This window comes from Mytilus trossulus, chromosome 2 (assembly GCF_036588685.1).
Source record: "Mytilus trossulus isolate FHL-02 chromosome 2, PNRI_Mtr1.1.1.hap1, whole genome shotgun sequence".
NCBI classification, from domain to species: domain Eukaryota; kingdom Metazoa; phylum Mollusca; class Bivalvia; order Mytilida; family Mytilidae; genus Mytilus; species Mytilus trossulus.
Window position 1 is genome coordinate 82,550,109 of NC_086374.1, and position 17,727 is coordinate 82,567,835.

The 17,727-nt window shown below is 30.8% G+C and overlaps 1 protein-coding gene across 3 annotated transcripts in view; it reads right to left on the reverse strand.

The window, feature by feature from the left end:
• The window catches only part of LOC134708149 (potassium channel subfamily T member 2-like), a 94,364-nt gene that overhangs the window by 24,399 nt on the left and 52,238 nt on the right, over positions 1–17,727 (reverse strand). For 2 of the 3 annotated variants that reach the window (XM_063568470.1, XM_063568468.1), the window contains exons 6-14: positions 11,739–11,813; positions 10,013–10,096; positions 9,199–9,293; positions 7,576–7,759; positions 6,070–6,234; positions 4,403–4,539; positions 3,852–3,915; positions 2,572–2,680; positions 1,960–2,068 (exon numbers count right to left, since the gene is read on the reverse strand). In XM_063568470.1, the coding sequence (XP_063424540.1) occupies positions 1,960–2,068; positions 2,572–2,680; positions 3,852–3,915; positions 4,403–4,539; positions 6,070–6,234; positions 7,576–7,759; positions 9,199–9,293; positions 10,013–10,096; positions 11,739–11,813 (1,022 nt within the window). Of the gene's footprint in view, positions 1–1,959; positions 2,069–2,571; positions 2,681–3,851; positions 3,916–4,402; positions 4,540–6,069; positions 6,235–7,575; positions 7,760–9,198; positions 9,294–9,795; positions 9,806–10,012; positions 10,097–11,738; positions 11,814–17,727 lie in introns of those variants that run through there. The other variant, XM_063568471.1, reaches the window with a different exon arrangement.

Consider the following 17,727-nt stretch of genomic DNA (forward strand, 5'->3'; position numbering starts at 1 on the left):
TAATAAGCTTTGTGTATAAGTTTCATAGCATTTGGTTGAGACATCCTAAACTATGAAAACAAAAAAACAATTTCGGTATGTATGTTCATAAGGACAAGGGTAACACTTTCCTCTGGTGACGACCAGAGAATAACAAAAAAATTGTCACTTGTCTAAAAAAAAATAATATAATTGATAGTTTAAATATAGTTTACACAACATAAATAGTATTACCATATACAAAGCATATTATAATTCTGTCATCTTGAAACATGTGGTTTTTTTAATTGTTACTCAGGTTAATAAGAGAATTATTGACTTAAATTAAGGGAGACAACTTTCTGTCCTCTAGATGTATGGATCAGTAATGTTACTAAAGTTGATGTGGCTGCACACAAACAATTATTGACTTAAATTAAGGGAGACAACTTACTGTCCTCTAGATGTATGTATCAGTAATGTTACTAAAGTTGATGTGGCTGCACACAAACAATTATTGACTTAAATTAAGGGAGACAACTTACTGTCCTCTAGATGTATGTATCAGTAATGTTACTAAAGTTGATGTGGCTGCACACAAACAATTATTGACTTAAATTAAGGGAGACAACTTACTGTCCTCTAGATGTGTGGATCAGTAATGTTACTAAAGTTGATGTGGCTGCACACAGACAATTATTGACTTAAATTAAGGGAGACAACTTACTGTCCTCTAGATGTATGGATCAGTAATGTTACTAAAGTTGATGTGGCTGCACACAAACAATTATTGACTTAAATTAAGGGAGACAACTTAATGTCCTCTAGATGTATGGTTCAGTAATGTTACTAAAGTTGATGTGGCTGCACATAAACAATTATTGACTTAAATTAAGGGAGGCAACTTACTGTCCTCTATATGTATGGATCAGTAATGTTACTAAAGTTGATGTGGCTGCACATAAACAATTATTGACTTAATATAAGGGAGACAACTTACTGTCCTCTAGATGTATGGATCAGTAATGTTACTAAAGTTGATGTGGCTGCACACAAACAATTATTGACTTAGATTATGGGAGACAACTTACTGTCCTCTAGATGTATGGATCAGTAATGTTACTAAAGTTGATGTGGCTGCACACAAACAATTATTGACTTAAATTAAGGGAGACAACTTACTGTCCTCTAGATGTATGTATCAGTAATGTTACTAAAGTTGATGTGGCTGCACACACACAATTATTGACTTACATTAAGGGAGACAACTTACTGTCCTCTAGATGTATGGATCAGTAATGTTACTAAAGTTGATGTGGCTGCACACAAACAATTATTGACTTAAATTAAGGGAGACAACTTACTGTCCTCTAGATGTATGGATCAGTAATGTTACTAAAGTTGATGTGGCTGCACACAAACAATTATTGACTTAAATTAAGGGAGACAACTTACTGTCCTCTAGATGTATGTATCAGTAATGTTACTAAAGTTGATGTGGCTGCACACAAACAATTATTGACTTAAATTAAGGGAGACAACTTACTGTCCTCTAGATGTATGGATCAGTAATGTTACTAAAGTTGATGTGGCTGCACACAAACAATTATTGACTTAAATTAAGGGAGACAACTTACTGTCCTCTAGATGTATGTATCAGTAATGTTACTAAAGTTGATGTGGCTGCACACAGACAATTATTGACTTAAATTAAGGGAGACAACTTACTGTCCTCTAGATGTGTGGATCAGTAATGTTACTAAAGTTGATGTGGCTGCACACAGACAATTATTGACTTAAATTAAGGGAGACAACTTACTGTCCTCTAGATGTATGGATCAGTAATGTTACTAAAGTTGATGTGGCTGCACACAAACAATTATTGACTTAAATTAAGGGAGACAACTTACTGTCCTCTAGATGTATGTATCAGTAATGTTACTAAAGTTGATGTGGCTGCACACAAACAATTATTGACTTAAATTAAGGGAGACAACTTACTGTCCTCTAGATGTATGGATCAGTAATGTTACTAAAGTTGATGTGGCTGCACACAAACAATTATTGGCAAGTAAAGCATATTTAAATTCGTCTTCACACACAACATGTTCTGAAAAAAAAAGTTGTTTCTTTATAAAAAAACAAAAACATCAACATTCTTTGCCATTAAGAGTATTGAAGACAAATCTTTTTTTATTCTTCTAATTTCTAATTCTAAGTAAAAATTAGATAAAAATGTTTTTGTTTAAAATAATCTTATCTAGGATCTAACAAAACCCCACCACTTATTTGTGCCTGTTCTATGTCAGGTCCCTCTAGCCTTTGTTAGTCTTGTAGTATGATTTTTAATTTTAAATTTATACATTTTGGAAGTTAGTATGGCCTCCATTATCACTGAACTGGTACACATTTTTGATTAGGGGCCAGCTGAAGCACGACTTTAGAACTGGATTTTTTCGCTGTGTTGAAACTTATTGGTGGCCTTTGGTAGTTTTTTGCTCTTTGGTCAGGTTGCTGTCTCTTTGACACATTTCCCATTACCATTTCTCAATTTTATCCAATCTTCTTGTATATCATTGAGATTCTTGTCTTTCATACTTTTATCTTACAAACCTGCAAATTTAACATGGAATTTATTTTCTGGTCTGAAGATCTGTACATATTGTGGACAGTCTGGGGCGAAATCTTTGATGGCCCATGACCTGAGGATTGTATGCTGATCCTGAAATAAAATAAATAGCACATTAAAACTTTCAGTTATAAAGATGGTTCCCAACACTTTCACTAAAATTAATTTGGCTGGTTTAATTTTCATAAAATTTTGACAAAGTATTTACTTTGACCCTTTGACAAAAATAAAAAAAAAAATTTTTTTTGGACGAATTTCCATTTATTAATTTTTGACTGTATCTATTTTGATAAATTAATATTGAAATCTAAATAATTAACATAAAATTGGCTGCCCATATTCCTTTCAATGCAAATTGATGAACTTTTTTTTTTTTAAATTAACTTTTTCTTGTAAAAATCCCTGAACTAATGGAAGTAAAAATCTCAAAAAGTGGCAAAGGAGTAGGTCCGGTAAGACCCTTTTTTGGCCCCAAAATATGGCAGTTTTACAAAATTGTTAAAATCTAAACTTTTAGTTATTTATTGGATAGTAAAATGGTTCTGCTACATAAATGTGGGCTGTTTTTGACAATACAATGCACATATAATGGGTGCTTGCACCATAAGGTCATGCTAAATTACTGAAATCTCAACAATTCCAGCATTTTACTTAAATTTTAGACGGTTTCCGTGTAAAACGAAAGTGGCCGCATTCATGTTCATCCAAAATATTGAAATGGAAGTTGTATTTGATGATAATACATAACATATATAAAGGTTGGGGATGAACACGGATGCAGCCACTTTCATTTTTGACAAAAACCATCTGAAAAGTGACATGTTTTCGCATATTTGGTAGATTTTTCATATTTGAGCTTGAATCGGATCGTTTTAATGACGAAATAAATTTAAAACTTTCACATAAATTAGTCGAAACATATAACATAGACACTTTAGTGTTTAAAAAGTGGTCAAAATATTTCGTCAGATGAAACTGAAATTTGAGGCCAAAATCGGTCCTTACTCGACCTACTCCTTTTTTCATAAAGTTTGATTCCACTAGAATACTGTAAATTCAGAAATTATTGTGACGTTTTTATTAATGCGAATAATGCGAATGGTTTAGTACGCGCATTCTGAAATCTGATACACATCTTTGTTTGCAGATATTATGTTTCTGAAATCCCAATAATTATTCTGGCATTTTTGTCCATCCATTCCACCGAAATCGCTATAATAAATGCACGCAATAATTTCTGATTTTACAGTAAACAATAACTTACTGCAGCTCCTTTATCTACATAATTCCTGGCTGCCAGAATAAAACAGGCTAAGGCATCCTGGACTCTATAGAAAACAAAATCGAAAGTTACATCAATAACTAGACTTCTAACAAATAGTTAAATACAATCATGGTTACCCCAAAAGTGAAGTACCGTAGCTTAACACATGACACTTTATATTTTTTTTTAATTTCACTCCTTCATATTTGATTTCATTTAAATTGGAATCTTAAGATTTTTGAAGGTCAAATTGTCTTGACACATGACTGGCAATGACTATGAAGAAATGTAAGCTTATGTCTTATTCATCAACCTTTGAATGTCAGGAGTAGTATTCTATAAATACAGTTCTGTGTATATATATGCTTATATTATTCACCTTCAACTGTCAAGGTCAGTGCCTTTAATTGCATTCACCTTCAACTGTCAAGGTCAGTGCCTTTAATTGCAAATCTGAGAAAGTTTATGACTATACCACTGACCTTTCACTGTCAAGGTCAGTCATAGTCATTTACTACATACCTTAGCAGATTGTTATGACTATAAATTACCTGCATCTGATGAGGTCAGTATCTTTCACCGCTGACCCCTGTATGTATATAACTCTTTGTGACCATATAGGTACTTGAAGTAACATCTTCATTGTCGGATCTAATTCACAAGGTGATAATAACACAACAAAGTAGCTCTGCAAAAAACAAAATGTATATAAACATTACAGTCATTTCTTATAATTCAATTCTAAATTTTGTCTATGAAGACTCATAACAAAATAACGTCAGCCAATCAGAAGACACGTTACATCCAAAATTAAATTATTACAGTATATATGTACAAAATGTATGTATATGTAGATTTAAAGAATGGTAAATGTATCATTTTTCCCCCCATCTACCCAAATAATTTAAAAAAAAATGCTACAACATTTAAGAGTAAAACATTTATCACAGAAGCCTATGTTATTGTATAGAATTATTTTTTCAATATTTACAAGTTGTTTAATTTGTGGTTCTTAACCTGATGCATGATAAATCATTGGTAAATTTCCCTGTAAATGGTTTTTTCAGCTTCCTGTTTTAATATCTCTAAAAATATGTACCAGGTAACCTCAGAATAAGATAAATATCCATTCAGCTTTATTCTTTGTTTTATGAGCCTAGATACAATAACTGTTTTAAAAATGGGTTAAATATTAATTTCTGCATTTGCTCGTTCTGAGTCTCAGCTTGATGCTTTTTGTAAGTGCAATTAGTTTTTTTTATAAAGAATTTAATACTGTCTACAAAATTCCAATAGATGATGGTTTAAACCATTGATTTGCGAGAATATATTTTTTTTGCAGTTGAATAACATAAAACAATTAAGCTCAATAAATAATTTAAAATTAATTTTACAGCTGGAAAATTATCTTATGATACAAATGTTTGAAATCCTTTGAGTCTTTTAAGCTGAGAATTGTTAAGCATGAAATTTATAAATATTTTACAGTTATGTGTTATAATTCATGTTTTAATTGGCGCTGTACCATTTTCATTTAAAAGACATCATGGAGAGTTCTCATCTTTGTTTATTTGTTTTTAAAAGTATTTTTTGTAGTTCATTCAGTGGATGCCTGAAACTATTGGAGAATAAGTTTAAACAATGACTTTGTGTTGTTGGGAAAATTTTACTGCAAATTTAAAAAAAAGTCTTGAAAATATTGAAATAATATCAATAGATATAAGAAAGTGTGGTATGTGAATGCTAAAGAGACAACTCTCCATCCAAGTCACAATTTGTAAAGTTAACCATTATTGTTAAAACTCACACAGAACAGCAAGCTATAAAGGGCTAAAAAATTACTAGTGTAAAAACAATCAAATAGGAAAACCAACAGTCTAATCTTTATAAAAAAAACAAGAAGCGAAAAACACTTATGAACCACATTAACAAACTACAACCACTGAACATCAGGTTCAGATTTGATTTGAAATTTACATTGTGCTGAAACTATTCTGCTCAGGTATAAAAGGCTTTGTACAGTGACCACAGTATAATGTAGCCTTGTTGGATTCAACCAAAAATGAAAATAATACAGGTGCCTAATGATATGCAATACTTGAAAACAGCTGTGATTTTTTTTAATTCAAAGTAACATTTAGTTTTTAATTGTATTATTTCTTTAAAAACAAATATGTGCTAATTGAAACTCATGTAAAATTTTGTCCATTAAGTTTACCTGAAGAGCAGGATGAGCATAAAATTCATGTAAAAAGTCCATGATTGTGTCTGATTGTAAAGTTGTGGCCACAACAACCACATGTTTTTCTGTCTGTGCACGGTGACTACTGTAAGCTCCACCCTGCTTTTGTCTCTCCAACCAGGTATATCCTAAATTTTCAATCTAAAATTAAAAAATCATAATTTAAAAGAAACTAGATATAAATAATGTTGCTTCTACAGTTTTGTAGATAAAAAATCAATAAGCAAGCATTATTCATTCAAAGTTAGATTTTAATTCTATTTTAATTTTATTACGAATTCTGCATTAAAACTGCAATCAAATCAGTTCTATATCCTTCAACACATGTATTAAAAATTCGTTTTGTAGTGATCACTGTTATATCTGGACGGTAAATAACACCAGATAACATGAGATGATTCTCCAGAGAATATCAAATTACTTCCTCCTAGATTAATTAATGATTTCTGTTCCGAACAAGTTAAACAAAATCTCTACAAATTCATCAGCAAAGTAATTTGTACAACATCAGTAACAGCTTTAGTCATCATTGGATTTGTCAATTAAATTATGTTCAACAACTTTCTTATCAAAGCTACAAAGCTGCACAATTTGACAAACATATAGAGTTATTATCAGTGTCACGATTTTAATATCACTAGCTGTTTCCTTCATAATAGAAGTTCTGTTATATTTGTTCCAGTGGAAGAAATATTATAGAATTTGTTCCTTATGGAATAAAGAGCATATAATATTTGTACCAATAGGTACAGATATTATGGCATTGTTCCAGGGGAACTTCTGTTGGGCAGATCAAATATAAATCAACACACGGATGGCTGAAGTGAGTAACTCTTCCTTTGATTTGCAAGTTGTAGGTTCTTCCTATCACACATTAAAACTAGGATTTGTAAACTAAAATCAATCCTTGTAAAACTATACACAAAGATGCAAGGTCATAGATTATAAAGAAATATTTAAATACCCCCTGCTATCTGATGCACAATTTCATATAAATATGTATAAGAACCTGTGAAAATTTGATTTAATTTTGGTGTTTCTACAACTTGTTGATGAACAAAATATGACAAGGACAAATTGATTCCAATCTGTCACGTGAAGCTGAAACCAGAGAGGTGACAGAGTTATCCTGTGACGAGGACTACACTCAGACAGCACAGAAGTACCAATTATCAGTTTGTATGCATGTTTATATTTTACAATATCAATATGCAGATAACCTGATAATCGATTTATCGGGCTGAATTTGCGTCTTTTGGAAGTGTTTTTTTCTTAGTTTCTCCAGCAACCGGAAGAATCCTTGATAAATTTGTGTCAAACTTATCATCGTTGGTTCAAACATTATAATGTTGCTGATAAGTCGGGGTCAAGTTAAAAAGGCAGGGTCAACATATTTGACGACACAAAGCTGTGACAAGGAATAATATTAAGAGCTGAGTAGAGTGATAAAGACAGTGGGACGACCGAAAAATAATGTTATACCTGAGTAGGGAGAACTATAAGAGCAGCACCTATCATTATAATCATATACATTTGACTGATCCATATATCTGGATAGATATCTCCGTACCCGACAGTAGAAAATGTCACAACCACAAACCAAATGGAATCTACCAAATTAAACTGTTGGTTACCTCCCCTCTGAAGGTGCTGAATACCACACACACTGAAAAGTAATATCTAGTTATAAATTATGCAAATAAAATATCAAAATCAATTAAAATGGTCTTCTTAAAGAATGAATTCAATGTATGTACATTTTCCAAAATCCCAGCAGACCACTTGCCCTTAAAATTATCTGTTGAAAGTAAAAGCCTAGTTGCTTTTTATGTTAAGGAGTTTTGTATAAACTTAAAATACAATTGTGTTACATGTACAGTGTATAATGCTTTGTGCTTTATATATAGTTGATTTTTAATTAAAGCTTTTATCCACACAAACACATAACAAATTCTCAAGTGCTACTATCAAAGCAACCATTTCAATTTACTGTGTGTAATACAGTGTTTATAAGGGGTAAACCACAGCGTTGTAAAGGATCATTTATCATGAATGATATCTTTTTAAAAGACTACCGTAATCGGCTGTTTATAGTATGCATTTGTGTACGAATATCTGTCAACTAAGATGGGTTTTTTTTTTTCAGGTCACACCCTAGATCCCCCCTAGAAATCCAATATTTTTCAATCATTGGTTTGGACGTCCAGTTTACATATATCATCAAATCTAGTGCTAAAATGCTGATTTTACCTTTGAACTAGGGACAATATTGAGCTGTCTATATTGTAACAGAAACTTTTTTTTCTTTTTGAAGACTTTATATTCCTTTTTCATGTCTTTAGTTAATTTAAGTCATTGGATTGCTGTCTCATTGAAACCTACATGTTCATTCATTTATGTACGAATAAATAATACTGATCGACTTTAACCCTTTCCTCCATGGATTTATTTTTTTAACATACTTGATTCGCATAGGATTTTTTCAATAAAAAAAAAATCATCAGGTTTAAAGTATTAATGCATTGTGAAAATGAATATTTCATCCATGAAACTCCAGTCAGATATTCTTATGAATATACTTTTTATATTAGATCCAAATTTAATCAAGTTTGATACAGATTTGACCTTGTCTCAACGTTTCAACTGAGGCACTACACAGGCGTTAAAAGGCGTCATTATGGAGGAAAGGGTTAAGTGTAAGAACCAGAAACTTCTAAAATGATACTTATATTACTTAGACTGCTGCGAATATTTACCCAGTGAAAACAAGGCACAGAATTGTAGCATATAATATCATTAATTGTTGTTTATATTTACCTAGTGAAAACAAGGTACAGAATTGCAGCACATAATATTTATATTTACCTAGTGAAAACAAGACACAGAATTGCAGCACATAATATTTATATTTACCTAGTGAAAACAAGGCATAGATTTGTAGCACATAATATTTATATTTACCTTGTGAAAACAAGGCACATAATTGTACCACATAATATTTATATTTAACTAGTGAAAACAAGGCACAGAATTGTAGCACATAATATCTTTATTTACCTAGTGAAAACAAGGCACAGAATTGTAGCACATAATATCTATATTTACCTAGTGAAAACAAGGCACAGAATTGTAGCACATAATATCATTAGCTGTTGAGCAAGAGCTGAGTGTGCTTTCATCATCACTCTATGTAAATCATTCTGAAAAAAAAGTGAATTTATTTTGTGTCTATTGTTTAATAAAAGGAATTTGGGGATAACAGATTCCTTTTCCTATCATGCAAAAGCATGTACAAAATGTATACATAGCTATGTGTCCTGTAGACCAGATGTATAGACTATATTTCATTGGGAAGCTATGAAGTCCATGGAAAATTCTTTCGGCCACTCCTGCAGGGAGCTACGCAAGATTTAATTTATACATTTAATGTTTAGAAATGTATTGCATTACTGGAAATTTAAATAATCCAGCACTCTTGCAGGGACTGCTAAACAAGGATTCATTTAATTATCCAATGTCTTTAAATGTATTACATTACCATTATCTTAAATCTAACATTAAATTTCTGGTGATAAAGTAACTCTTTATTTTTTTAATCAAAAGTTAACATTATAAATGGGAATGTTGACATCAGGGAATTCTCCAATACTAAACTGTAGTGATTACATTATAGATAGCTTGACAAAACACATAAATATATACAAACATATTCTGTAAATAGATATAGGAAGATGTGGTGTGAGTGCCAGTGAGACAACTCTCCATCCAAATAATAATTCAACACAGAGCCTTGGCTCACAACAAGCTTTAAAGGGCCCCAAAAATTTTAGTGTTAAACATTCAAACGGGAAAACCAACAGTCTAATCTATATAAATATATATTTGTAAAGCTGATTTGGCAAAACAGATAAATACATACAAACATATTCTGTAAAGCTGATTTGGCAAGCCAACAGTTGAAAAACACTGGAATAAACAGATTTCTGAGTTCTGGTGATACCATCTAAAAGAAAATGTAAACAACCAATTATTGACCTACTATGGAAAAAACATATTCTTTGGCAATACAATAACTATAATCTTCTTTCCATCTGAAGATAATGAGACTTTTTGTGTACGTTTTCTATTTTTGTGTAATAGACATGCGTTCCTAATCAATTCTGCCTTGTTTTTTGTCTAATCATCCATGTTCTTCGCAATATTCCAAATGTCAGTAAACCTTAGCTTCAATAATTAGTCACTGAGCATTAGGCAATGATAGTTCTGATCTATAACGCCACAGCAATCTTTATTATAGGTTATTGAGTTAGTTGGCACCAAAATTGACAGATTCATGCTTTCATAAGCCATTAAGGACAAAGCTTCAAACTAAATGTTGTATTAACTGCTAACCTAATCACTGTAAAACGGGATATGTTTGCCATTTCAATATGCAAACTTTTCCCAATGATATTAAATTCTATGTGACCAAAAATTAATCTAAATAAATGTCATAAACTTTTCATGTAAGCCATGTTCATTAATGTCTGACAAGACAGTGCTGATGATTTTGTATGGGATCTCTATAATTTTGAGGTTTTATACTAAATAGATATAGGAAGATGTGGTATGAAGGCTAAGTAGACAACTCTCCATCCAAGATTACAATTCATAAAAGTAAACCATTATAGGTCAAGGTACAGCCTTCAACACTGAGCCTTGGCTCACACCAAACAGCAAGATATAAAGGGCCTCAAAATTTTCTAGTGTAAAACCATTCAAACGGGAAAACCAACAGAGTATTAATCTATATAAAACATGAAAAAAGATATTTTTTTGCCTGCTGTAACCAGCTTATTTGTTAACAATATTAAAACCAGGCCAACCTACATCAACAATAATTGTTATAAGAAAACATTAAAGAAATCAAAGTTGGAAGCAGTTTCCTCTTAAGGATGTTCGCTCATAGCCATTACTTTACTATGAACTTTTTAGTTGCAAATGAAATTGTCAGAACTGACAATTTACTGTGACAAGTGTTTTATATGCTATATAAACTGCCCAAGAGATCTATAAAACATATCACTTTAACAGATTAATTTATCCATCTATGGATTAATTTTAGAGCTAAGTAGAATTTTGTAATTAAAAAAATGAGACAATATGTCTTTATAAAAAACCCTGGTAAGATTAAATTTCCTTGTGAGAGATCAACATTGTGAAAGTATAAAAGGTTGACATTAGTCTATAACTAACTACCCACAAGGAGCATCGTATCATATGTTTTAAATTTTTTATGAGGCGCCTACTCTTTGGAACAAAATTACTCATGAGAGCTTAGGTGTATACACACAATACAAAGTAATATTATCAAAAGCAATAAATTCTTATTGCAGATTTTTTTGTCATTATTTTAAACAAAAAAAGTTCTTAATTGAACGGTATTGACATTGGCCTCTAAGGACTATTTCGATGTCTTATAATTAACTGTCTTCCTGCTTTTTAAACCTTAGAGATATTGTCATGGCCAGGTCAATGTTAATTTATTTGTCGATCCATCATCCAATCAAGTCTTAATGTTCCGCAACACTTCGTTAAGAGATAAAAAAACAAAAACAATAAATAATAAAGATAAAACTATAATCAATACGAAGATGTCCACTTACTGTGACAAAGAATGGAACTGTGTTTATTAGCTCCAGAATAAACTCCACTGATATGATCTGCTGAAGAATATTGCCCTTAAAAGAAAAATATCAAAAATATTACTACATATACAACTATATTAGATCAGAAGACGTTTTATATAAAAACTTAAGTACATAATTAACATGAAAAAAAGTTATATATCATACATTTTCTAGCTGTGTGTGAATTAAAGATTGACTTCTCAAGATGACAATAACATGAAGGTAAACACCTTAGAATGGTAGCACTAATCTTTATATTGGAAATAAAATTTCATTTGCAATTCGTAGTCAGTTAATACCAAGGATATTGGATATTTGTCATGGCAAACATTTTCATCCAGAAACCACAAGGAATCCACATTGGTGTCTATTAGAATAGGAAGGATGTCAGGAGAATGGCAAGAAATAGAACTGTATTATTAGTAAAGATCTTGCAAAGGATGGCCCCTAAAATTGAGCTAATGTCCAAGGGTTGTAATGGGTTTACCTCTATGACAAATAACAGTAAAAGTTTTTACCAAATGTCGTTATATTTTTGGTGAATCACCATAAAATGAACACTTTCTTTTGGACAATAAAAGAAGTGACTGATTTTCACTAATCACGCTAAATTTGTTCCCAAAATATGGGTAACTATAATTATTTGAGACCTCTGACGAATCCGGATCAGGATATTATGACATATCACTGTAATATTTTAACCAATTTGACGCTTGCGGTAGCTGAAAAAATGACGGATTGACACCTGATGGTGACGGGCATTCCAACCTTCATGACTGAGTACAATTTTCCTTAGATAGTCTGAGAATCACTTACTTCTCTAACTGATAGAACTACGTGCAAAAGAGTGATGTTCTGAAAATCTGAAAATCAATTTTGAATTTGAACTTTAACAGAAACCAATGTGAATTTGAAAACTATTAGCGTAAATCTAGCTGCTAATGTACTTTTAATTTCCAAAGGATATGTAGCAGTAGTAAACACATTATTGTTACGTAATCCCATCATGCATCATATTAAAAGAGAAATTATTTATACAGCAACAAATTCAAATTATATAAAAACTGTTCATATTGATCAAAATAAAGAATAATTATTTCATGGGTTCCTAATTAAAAATCATAGAATCAAAGATGTAAATTTTCATTAGTTTTTGGTTCATTTTAAAATATCATGAACTTACACATGTCATTCATGGAAATTTTTTGCTGTGGAAAACCAAGAATTGTTATAATATTTAAGCCTATACTAAAAGATTAGTTACTAGCAGTAATGTTAAAATGTCCTATCTGAGGAATATTCCATTATCGCTATTTTGTGCATTTTTCCTTTGACAGGGCCGTAGCGTAATGGAGGCAAATGAGGCAAATGCCTCACTTTTGAAACGACGACCAAACTTTCGAAGTGTCATTTTTTTAATTATGTATTTTACATTATCAATTTGCGAGTTTCTAGTTTCTTTTTATCAAACGGCACACTATATACAGTGTGTCAAATCTGCAGCAGCGATTGCAGCTTTTACCATAGCGGTGATGGTAAAAAAAATAAGTGTTCCCAATACAAAAAAAAATTGATATAAATCTTACAGTGCTTATCCAGTGACCTTTGTGGTATCACATTAGCAATGACTAAAACAGTTTACCAAATTGCAGTTAGATTTCTTCTCCAACTAACTGATCAACTGGTAAAATATTTTAGCAGATTGCTCAAGTGAAATGTTGTTACAGTGCTTATCCAGTGACCTTTGGGGTATCACATTTGCAAAGACCAAAACAGTTTACCAAATTGCAGTCAGATTTCTACTCCAACTAACTGATCAACTGGTAAAATATTTTAGCAGATTGCTCAAGTGAAATTTTGTTAGTATGAAGTGAGTGCTGTAAAATAAAAAAGTTATACTTACCATCCAGATCCAGTCAGTTGATACCTTTGTCAATCATTTCTAACACAAATAATATCTTACTATAGTATGAGTCACTGAATAAAATGGTCTAATTTTAACATGGAAACTTCTATCATAAATAAATATTATAAATGAATAGTTCAAAACATTGTTTTGTAGGTGTATATTTTATAGCTTTGTCTTCTAAGATGAAGTTATTGTGCAATTGTGATTCGAATAACATTTTCTATGCAAATTACTGATCTGCTGTCATTAAAGGGAAATAATTTATATTGAGTTCAAATGTACACATAAAATTTAATCAATGATACGAGGCTTATGATTTTGCCTACAAAAGATTCATAAAAAAAAAATGAAATGCAAAATTAGTATGAAATTGAAGGGCATGTAAAACACAAATTAGAAAGGTTTTGCAAAATACTGCTTATAAGATATATTGTACTCCTTGGTAGACAATCCTTTATACATTGAACAATTCAACATTTTGCAAAACAGCTGCTAATCGTCTTTCATCATTAAATAAGTTTCATTGTTCGTTTTAGAACAGAGGATAAAAGTTAAATAATAACAGAAATAATGTTACAACAAATTAAATGGGTAAATTTGATATTTGTCAGACAGAACAAAATTTTGCTGATTATTAGTAATGTAAATTATTTCCCTTTATTGCCAGCAGATCAGTAATTTGTATACAAAATGTTATTCGAATCACCATTGCACAATAACTTCATCTTAGAAGACAAAGCTATAGAATATACACCTACAAAACAATGTTTTGAACTATTCATTTATAATATTTATTTATGATAGAAGTTTCCATGTTAAAATTAGACCATTTTATTCAGTGACTCATACTATAGTAAGATAATATTGTGTTAGAAATGATTGACAAAGGTATCAACTGACTGGATCTGGATGGTAAGTATAACTTTTTATTTTACAGCACTCACTTCATACTAACAACATTTCACTTGGGCAATCTGCTAAAATAGTTTACCAGTTGATCAGTTAGTTGGAGTAGAAATCTGACTGCAATTTGGTAAACTGTTTTGGTCGTTACAAATGTGATACCCCAAAGGTCACTGGATAAGCACAGTAGTATAAGTGAGTGCAGTAAAATAAATAGTAATACTTACCATTGAGAATGAGTTTTTTAGTTGATACCTTTGACAATCATTTTTAACAAAAATAATACCTTACTATAGTATGAGTAACTGAATAAAAAGGTATAATTTTGACATGGACACTTCCATCATAAATAAATATCATCAATGAATAGTAAAAAACATTGTTTTGTAGGTGTATATTTTATAGCTTTGTCTTCTAAGAGAAAGTTATTGTGCAATTGTGATTCGAATAATATTTTCTATACAAATTACTGATCTGCTGGCATTAAAGGGAAATAATTTACATGATTGATAATCAGCAAAAAAAATTTCTGTCTGACAAATATCAAATTTCCCCATTTAATTTGTTTGTAACATTATTTCTGTAATTATTCAACTTTTATCCTCTGTTCTGAAAAGAACAATGAAATTTATTTAATTATGAAAGATGATTCAAAATATTGAAAAAAGCTGTTAAAACCCTGATTAAGTTTTTAGTGTACATTTGATCTCAATAAAAATTATTTCCCTTTAATGCCAGCAGATCAGTAATTTGTATAGAAAATATTATTCGAATCACAATTGCACAATAACTTTCTCTTAGAAGACAAAGCTATAAAATATACACCTACAAAACAATGTTTTTAACTATTCATTGATGATATTTATTTATGATGGAAGTGTCCATGTCAAAATTAGACCTTTTTATTCAGTGACTCATACTATAGTAAGCTATTATTTTTGTTAGAAATGATTGTCTAAGGTATCAACTAACTGGTTCTGGATGGTAAGTATTACTTTTTATTTTACAGCACTCACTTATACTAACAACATTTCACTTGAGCAATCTGCTAAAATATTTTACCAGTCGATCAGTTAGTTGGAGAAAAAATCTAACTGCAATTTGGTAAACTGTTTTAGTCATTGCTAATGTGATACCACAAAGGTCACTGGATAAGCACTGTAATGTCGTTACAAAACTGGTTGAAGACGGGTTCTTTAAAGAGAAAAAAAGATGAAAAGGTAACTCATGAGTATAAACACCCCCTTTAAGTATGCTGGCTTATTACTTTCCTTGGTTTATTTTTTATACGATAACGCTATATAGCTACCAATGTTTACACTATCAACTCACTGAACAACAAATTTCGAACAAAGTTCGAACCTCGGTAGGTCAAACCAATGACTTAAAAATTGGTAGAATAATGTGTCCAGGTAGGTTGACATGTTTTCCAGCGGAATCTTTACAGATAAAAGAGGGACGAAAGATACCAAAGGGACAGTCAAACTTGTAAATCTAAAACAAACTGACAACGCCATGGTTGTCATTTGGTAGGGGTCGAAATTTCTTAGTGAACGTGTATGCAGCCATTTTATGTTAGTACAAATGTATATACTTTTGACAGTATGAGGGATTATTTTCGAAGTAGAAAAAAGTAAAATCACATAAATACTGAACTCCTAGGAAAATTTAAAATGGAAAGTTCTTAATCAAATGACAAAATCAAAAGTTTAAACACATCAAACGAATGGATACAAACTGTCATATTCCTGACTTGGTACAAATATTTTCTTAAGTCTCGTAACTTGTGATCACTTGTGATTTTAGAACGTCAAAAATCTGGTTAAGTAACAATGTTGGTCTAATCTTCTCTGTACCTATTCTTATGGTTAATGATAATGTATAATAAATATATCCTAATTGATGCTTATACATGTAACATGTTCTCGTCTTAACTTTAGAAGCTTATAACTTGCTGTTGGACATAAATATATATATACAACTCGTCTAAACATCAACCCAACAATGTTCTTCCCTCGCCAGGATTCGAACCTATGCTATATATAGACATAAGAACGTGTGTTGAAGCTTTTCGATAGTACAGTTCACAGGAGAATCGGAAAGTTTTTGTTGACCAACAGAGATTAACTTTAATATTGAAACTTGTTTTGTTACTTACCGTAGGCTAGTTAATAAAAAAAAACGCATATCTGTTAAAAAATATTTTTCTTTATTATAAATAGTAATGCTGAAATAAGCTTTTCCGGTTCAGGCACCCGAACCCCCTTAAAAAAAAGGCTTAAAATTTTTAGAATTGGTTTTGGTTTTGGTTTCCAGACAATATTGACTGGCTCAATGAAACAAAATAAACCAATACCAATTATCTTACAATTGTGGTTAAAATATTTGGCATATATTTCTAAAAGTGCATATAAAAAACATGTGTTTTAAGTTTATGTCCAACAGCTAGGTCTTTTAAAAAATATTGAAAGTGGTTTACCTGTTTATTATATCTTCAATTTGCTATTTTGAAGATAAAAATTCTATGTCATGTTTTTTTATTAGATCAAAAAATCAAACCATCACTATGGAACTTTACTGGTTTTACATTTATTGACAAATTACCTTATAAAAACAAACCCTTGGATAAATTACCAACTCTTTAGTTATGAAAGAAACTTGTTTAAAATCAAAACAAAACAGACTTCATGCAACCATCAAAATCTGAATAAATTGCATATGTATGGTTTTGGTTGTAACATATTTTTTTTATCGAATACAACTATACATGCTACATGTATCTTATTTTTTTTTTTTTTTTTTCGATAAATCTGCCTGTTATCAAATGGAATTAAAAAAGTAAAATTGTATAACACATATCTGTGCTAATGGGCTGATTATATTTATGTGTGTTTAAATCTATAAAAGCTTCTTCAAACAAATCAAGCTTCCGTATTTAGGTTATGCAGAATCTACTGATTGTTCTTTTAATCAATTATACCATTTTCAATCAGTTTGTTTTAAAAACTATATAGTGATTCCATGCTAAAAGTCGATTACATTGAAAATCAGTTTCCCATTTACTTTTTATCAATATTTACATAACTCCATGTTTGGTGTTTCTATGCACAGGTTTGAATTGTTATAGGAAGTAACTGGTTTTGTCTGTTTACT